General features: G+C 44.8%; 1 protein-coding gene across 1 annotated transcript in view; it reads left to right on the plus strand.

Annotated features, from left to right (window-relative positions):
* Nucleotides 1–1,442, plus strand: part of CPZ (carboxypeptidase Z) — a 27,748-nt gene extending 26,306 nt beyond the window's left edge. The window contains exon 10 of the mRNA XM_015829274.1: nt 984–1,442. Within this exon, the coding sequence (XP_015684760.1) occupies nt 984–1,321 (338 nt within the window). The 3' untranslated portion in view covers nt 1,322–1,442. The remainder of the gene's footprint in view (nt 1–983) is intronic.
* Nucleotides 1,443–7,455: the final 6,013 nt, after the last annotated feature.

The following is a 7,455-nucleotide window of genomic DNA, read 5'->3' on the forward strand; positions in this document are numbered from 1 at the left end:
ATATATCAATGGAAAGATAATTTAATCAAGAATGTAATGCAACAAAGTTTGTTCAATTGTCTGTACTGTATTCTATGAAATGTTATAGCCAAATAACCAGAAAAAGGAAGCACAACTTGCTTAGGTTGATCTCATGTAGCTTTCCTTCATCTGATTGTAGCCAATGAGCATGAGTGTTTAGAAAGCCAATTGGGTGTCATCTTGTTTTGGCCATGAGCCAATCAGATCACAGTAGGATCCGGTTATTGATGTCCTGCATTGAAGCTGAGAGGAGGACATTTGTCAGTGTGTTATGTGATTGCTATCAACTTGGTGGGGTTTTTTTGTGTTCTTTCATTTAGTGAGCTTGTAAAATGTAATAAAATTAAAAGTCATGGTGCAAAGAGTTGACTGGTCACCCAGAAAGCCATGTAAAATAGTCTTATTAAGTGAACAAGGCTACAGTTATAAAGAAATTAGAAGGAAAAATGGATGGAAACTTAGCCAAAGGTGGCATTTCTACTGTACACTTTTCCCCAAAAGGTTTCCACAATTTTGGCCACTACTGTAAGTAGCACTCTTGAGCGAGGGTGAAACAGACTTTTAAATGACAATCACTTAACTGGATACGCCCGGAGGGGTGAACAACCAGAACTAGAATGGGGAACTTTTTTCCCTTCGGGCCCGAATGACGTGGGAAAATTCAGATCCATCTGTGGTTCTTACCTAGATTAGAAATTAGAAGAAAAATGGGTGGAAACCTAACCCCAAGGTGGTTACTGCTTCTACGGTACACTTTTCCCAAAAGGTTTCCACAATTTTGGCTACTACTGTATAAGCAGAATTTTAAAGAAGGAAGAAAGTAAGTTTAAAAGCCCCGAATTCGGGTTCTGCCATAGGACAAAGTAAAACCGGAACGAATGTCCCGGAAGTTCAAGTTGGACTATCCCTGTCCTTTAAATTGAGATGGTACGGTTGTTTTTTGTTTCTTTTTTTTTTTTTAGCGGATGACGGAGATTATTGGAGACTTCTGCCCCCTGGGACCTACATTGTGAGTGCCCAGGCCAGGGGCTACAGTAAAGTCCTAAAGAAGGTGACTCTGCCTGCAAAGATGATAAGAGCCGGTCGGGTCGACTTCATCCTGCAAGCCCTCAACGGAAAGTTTAGAAAACTTCCCGCGAGACGACCCTATGACCCTCTGGAAGACTTTGATCCTCATGCCCGGACAGAGCTAAGAAAGAACGGAGAGCGATCGGTCGGGCCAAGAGAGAAGCCTTGGTGGTGGCCATATTTCAGTTCTCTGAATCAGCAGAAACCTTTGTGGTTGCTGAAGCAGAGCTGAACTATTTTATCCTGCGCCCGTCCCCGGCTACGCTGGTGGTTCCCAGGGGCGTTTCCATTGCTACCTGGCCTGGAACTGGAATGGAATGGGACTCTGTTGATCTAACATGGCTTCTCTTTTCCTCTCCTGCATTTCGTTTTCTCCTCTGCATTAAAATTTGCTACGTATTAAAATTAAAAAAAAAAACACTCGATGTAGCGGTTGTTTCCTTATTACGGTGTTTTCCTCCTTCCAATGTCGTTAGTCACCAGACTGATTATTTCTCACGACTAGAGGGGGTGCTTTAAAGTTTGTGATCCCTTTTGGCATTTCTGATGATGATGATGATGATGATGATGATGATGATGATGATGATGATGATGATGATGATGATGATGATGATACTGCTACTAATAATAATGAGGAGGAGGAGGAGGAGGAGGAGGAGAAGAAGAAGAAGAAGAAGAAGAAGAAGAAGAAGAAGAAGAAGAAGAAGAAGAAGAAGAAGAAGAAGAAGTAGTAGTAGTAGTAGTAGTAGTAGTAGTAGTAGTAGTAGTAGTAGTAGTAGTAGTGGTAGTTGGAAGGGACTTTGGACATCATCTAGTGAGCACACAGAAGAAAAAGGCGGGGGGGAAGGGAAATTCCCCCTCCACAGCCACAGCAACTAATCGCAGTGCAGATTGCCTCAGGCAGGCACTATCAACTCTGTGTTCTGGCTCATTGTTCCAGCTACTAAATTTAAACATCATCTTTCCATGGTGCAGGGCGACTGTCCTGTCTGAAAAACAGACTCCCACACTCTTCTCCACATGTCTGGCCAAGTCCTGAAAGCTACAGAATGTATTTTTATTGATTTATAAACGCCCAGTGTTGAAACCCTCCTTCTCTTTGTGTTTCTCCTGGGCTGTCTTCTCTCTCCTTTGCACTTGCTTTTCCTTCCTCTTATCCCCCTTCCCTTTTCTCCTCAGAGTGTCAAGTGGTCCTCCCTCCGGCCAGGGTTACTTCAGGCCTCTAAAACTGCATCCAGCTGCCCATTACGGATGACGAAGGCTTCCGAATTGCTGGAGTCCGGCCCAGTTTGCTTCTCCTTCTCCTCCACCGCCGTGTCTTTTGGTGTTCCCTGAAGGTGGACTTCAGCACGAGTCTGAAAGCTCGGAAGAATAAACCTCTGGTTCCAGGGGCCGACCCAGGTTGGATCCTGCAGGACTATCCTGGGACATGTACATTCGCCTTCATCCGTCGGTTTTTAGTCTTCACGGATTTTTTCCCCCTCTCCTTTGGTGTTCCCAAGATAGGTGATCGAACTTGGCATCTCAGCCTCAACGACTTGAACGGCTCCCTGTCGTTGATCAAAGTCCGTTTTATACTCGCCACGAGTGCAATGAAACTGTGAGCGGAGAGCTGGGTCCGTGGAGAGCGTTCAGCGTTGCCTGAGTGCTCGGAAAATGCCAATTCCCCAAAGTAGAAACCAGGCACATCTGGATCCCATACACCCTGCCAAAAATAAAGCTTTGCTTGAAATGAATGCCATGTGAACTTCTGCATGGACCACAACCGTCACAGGGAAGCACCTTGGCTGAGAAAAACCCACCCCCACTTCTTTCTCAAGTCAGCCCAAACAGGTGGGGTTTCCCAGGCTTGGAAGGACACAGGTCAACTGCCGAAGAAGGAGAAAGTCCAGCTGGCCCCAAGATGTGCTGGAGAGCTGAAGGGCAGAAGAAGCAGGAAGTAGTCCCCCCACCACCACATGGTCTCCTGCATTTCCAGCCAGGTCAGCAGCCCATCTTGAAGAGATTAAGGGTGACATTTGAGGAAGCAAAGCAGAGGCGAGCAGCATTGGAGACGGGATCAAGCACGCCTGGATTAAGGCTTGGTGCTGGGATCCAATGATGAGGGAAGACTTGGCAGTGACCTGGAGATATTCATAAAGCATCTCCTGAGAGGTCCATGCGGGCTCAACCTGGCAGCAGAGGTTCTTCCAAATGTTTCCAAAGTGATCTTTGGCAACTGACTGTTCATTTGCGGTTTGTTTTCTGTTCTGTTACTCATCCGTACTGTGAATAGTTGAACATTGGGCTCTATCAAAATGAAATCCAGTGGTGGGAAAAAAAGTAAGGTTCTACATTTAGGCCAGAAAAACCAAATGCACAGTTATAGTATAGTTCAGGGGTAGGCAACCTTGGCTCTTTTATGACTCGTGGACTTCAACTCCCAGAATTCCTGAGCCAGCCATGCTGAGGGGAAAGGGAGAGGTTTCCAAGCTGAGCCATGCTGGCTCAGGAATTCTGGGAGTTGAAGTCCACCAGTCATGAGGGGGCCATAGTTCACCCATGCTGGCTGAGGAATTCTGGGAGTTGAAGTCCACAAGTCATGAGGGGGCCATAGTTCCCCCATGCTGGCTGAGGAATTCTGGGAGTTGAAGTCCACAAGTCATGAGGGGGCCATAGTTCCCCCATGCTGGCTCAGGAATTCTGGGAGTTGAAGTCCACGAGTCATGAGGGGGTCATAGTTCCCCCATGCCGGCTCAGGAATTCTGGGAGTTGAAGTCCACGAGTCATAAAAGGGCCAGGTTTAAAGACCCCTCACTTAGAGGAACATATGAAAGCATAATTAATGTTAATTAATGTAGTCTTTATTAGTTTAGAGCAGGGGTAGGCAACCTTGGCTCTTTTATGACTCGTGGACTTCAACTCCCAGAATTCCTGAGCCAGCCATGCTGAGGGGAAAGGGAGAGGTTTCCAAGCTGAGCCAGGCTGGCTCAGGAATTCTGGGAGTTGAAGTCCACGAGTCATACAAGAGCCAAGGTTGACTACCCCTGGTATAGATGGTCCCTGGCTCAATAGTAGTGAGAGGGATCTTGGAGGCCTAGTGGATGAGCACTTAAATATGAGCCAGCGGTGTGCTGCAGTTGCCAAAAAAGCCAATGCAATCTTGGTTGCATCAACAGAGGGATAGAATCGAGATCATGTGATGTGTTAATATCACACTATAATGCCTTGGTAAGAGCACACGTGGAATTCTGCATCCAGTTTTGATCGCCACGATGTGAAAAAATGTAGAGACTCTGGAAAGAGTGCAGAGAAGAGCAACAAAGATGATCAGGGGACTGGAGGCTAACACATATAAAAAACGGTTGCTGGAATTGGATACGTCTAGTTTAATGAAGAGAAAGATTAGGGGGGACATGATAGCAGTCTTCCAGTATTTGAAGGGCTGCCCCCAAAAGGAGGGGGGGTCAACCTATTCTCCAAAGCACCTGAAGGCAGGACAAGAAGCAAAGGATGGAAACCTATCAGGGAGAGAAGCAACCTAGAACTAAGGAGAAATTTCTTGACTGTGAGAACAATTAACCAGTGGAACAACTTGCCTCCAGAAGTTGTGGATGCGCTGACACTAGTCTATCTCCAGTCTACCTCACGGTCCTTTCAGCAGTTCCAAGAAGGCCCCACACCCATTTGCACCACTCAGGTGACCCTGAGGACACAGACAAAGCTGCAAGTGGCCTCAAGGACTCCCTAAAAGGATGCAAATGACCAGCTATCTACAAGGAGTATAAATCCTTCCATTCCCCCACCATCCAGTCAGAGCTGAAGAAGCTTCTGGGATGAGAAGCGAAAGGTCTTCAAAGAAAAACAAGAAAGTCCAGTTGCCTCCTGAAAAAAAGCACCTTTGGGACGACCATGACATGGATGACGGAGAATCTCCACAGACATACAAACTCTGTGTGCAATAACGAATCTTTCTCTCTGGACCAAGTGGAGAAAAACCTTCCATGTTTCATGGGGCTTCGCCAAGTGTCCAATCCAAGCTTTTGGAGCCCGAATTAGAAGCCAGCTGTTGCACCCCCAGGCTTGATTTGAAGGGGGAGAAAGAGAAGGAAGGAATGAAGCCGATCCGGGGCTGCAAAGTTTCGCCGGTGGACTTTGACTTGACCTGCCTGCTTAGCCAGTAGCAATTCTCCCTGGTTGGGATGAGGTGAAAGGTTACTAATTAGTAGGAGAAACTAAGAAAGGCGCAAGGCCGAACACTGAGCTGTCATCCCAAATTAATATTCGGCCACTCGTATAGGAGCCACAGTTATCCATGTTTGCTTCAGGTCATTGCTTCTAGCTGCCAAACGAGACACGGGAATAATAAGGTATTTATTTCTCAGCTCTTCCTGTCAAGACCGTTGCGACTGACAGGCAGAGATTTTTCTACCGAAACCCATTCCTGTTTCTTACACAATGTGTATTCTTAATAAGTGTCAGACGTATTAAGTCAAGTTTTCCTTGCTTTCAAACTTTTCAAACTCGTGGCTCTGGGTCCTAAGTAGCCCACCGGAAGATTTGAGTCGGAATATCAACGTCGGTGGTTCTAAGTGGAGATAGGCCATTTTAGGTTTCTTTCAATATTACCGATTCTCAAGGCTCAGGTAGTGGATGCCTGCCTTCTCTGGAATTTTCCATGCTGTCTCCTTCACCTTGCTTTGACCAGGCCTCACTTCAATTCCTGGGTCCGGTTCTGAGCAGCACCGAGTAAACGTAAGAGTTCAGAGGAGGCTTCCAAGTTGATGTCCTGGAAAGCAAGGCCGATAGGACAGGTTGAACGATCCGGGTATCTTTATTTATTTATTTATTTATTTTTATTTTTCACTATACACCATACACCAAAAACTACATAAACATAAATCTTTTCTTCTAACAGAACAGTGCTTTACATTTTAAATATTCTTTACATCTTATTTACATTTTATGTACATCAATAATTATGTCTTTTTCTTTCTCTGTTCTAGCCAATTATAACATTTATTCCAAATTTCATAAAATTCTGACGTCTCCTTGTCTTTTAATTCTAACGTAAGTTTGTTCATTTCTGCGCATTCCAAGATTTTATACACAATCATATCATTTGTGGGAATATTTTCACTCTTCCAACATTGCGCATATGCTATACGAGCTGCAGTCAATATGTGTATGATGATGTGTTGGAGTTGTTTTTCCATCTTTAAATTTATTATGCCCAAAATAAATATTTCTGGTTTGAAATCCATTTGTATCTCAGTTATCTCCTGTATCCAATCTCTTATCCGTTCCCAATAATTTTTTACTTTGGGGCACAGCCACCACATGTGATAAAAAGTTCCTTCTTTAATTTTACATTTCCAACACTTCGGGTCTATGTTTTTATACATTTTGGCCAATCTCGCCGGTGTTAAATGCCATCTGTAAATCATTTTATATTGATTCTCTCTATATGCAGTTGATAGCGTCAATGATCCGGGTATCTTTAGCGTGGGTGAAGATAACCATGCTCCACTCTTCAAAGGGTTTGTGATATGGAGGAGGGCAGGCCCACTGCCAGTCATCTCAGCCTGCAGAAGCAGTAGATTTAGCTAGAGGAATTTCTTGACAACCAGAAATCTGTGTCAGTCTGTGCCATTGGTTGCTTCACTGGAAGTGTTCAAGCAGAGCTGTGGTACTTTAACCAGTCCTGCACCGAGCAGGAAAGGTTAGAATAGATTACCTCTGAGACCCCCCTTCCAACTCTGGGATCCTGCGAATAGAAAACTCCCTTTTTATGATCCTGTGATCACTTAACTATTTACACGGAAGCTGGGACATGACCGTTGAAGTAAAGACAAGGATAGAAAAAGCCCAAACAGCATTCTTCAAAATGAAAAAGCTCTTCTGCAGTCACGACATAAGCCTAAGACTGAAATACAGGCTTGTCAGATGCTATATTTTTTCTATCCTGCTCTATGGAGTAGAGAGTTGGTCTCTGACAGAAGGCCACCTGAACAGATTAGAAGCATTTGAAATGTGGATTTACAGGCGGCTGTTACGTATAAGCTGGGTGGACAAGATCAGAAATGAGGAGGTGATAAGCCGCCTGGGAAAGCGGAGGGAAATCATCAAAACAATTAAAAAACGAAAATTAGAATATTTCAGACATGTGATGCTACACCCAGAAAAATACAGCATATTCCATTTAATCCTCCAGGGAAAGATCGAAGGCCAACGAGGTCCAGGCAGAAGAAGAACATCGTGGCTTCAAAATCTAAGGGGACTGGTTTGGACAAAACTCAGCAGCACTTTTTTGTGCGGCTGCTGATAAAAACAGGATCACCAACATGATCACCAACGTCCGATAACGGATAGGGCACAAGAAGAAGA

This window comes from Protobothrops mucrosquamatus, unplaced genomic scaffold (genome assembly GCF_001527695.2).
Source record: "Protobothrops mucrosquamatus isolate PMUCROS unplaced genomic scaffold, P.Mucros_1.0 scaffold5729, whole genome shotgun sequence".
Classification (NCBI taxonomy): domain Eukaryota; kingdom Metazoa; phylum Chordata; class Lepidosauria; order Squamata; family Viperidae; genus Protobothrops; species Protobothrops mucrosquamatus.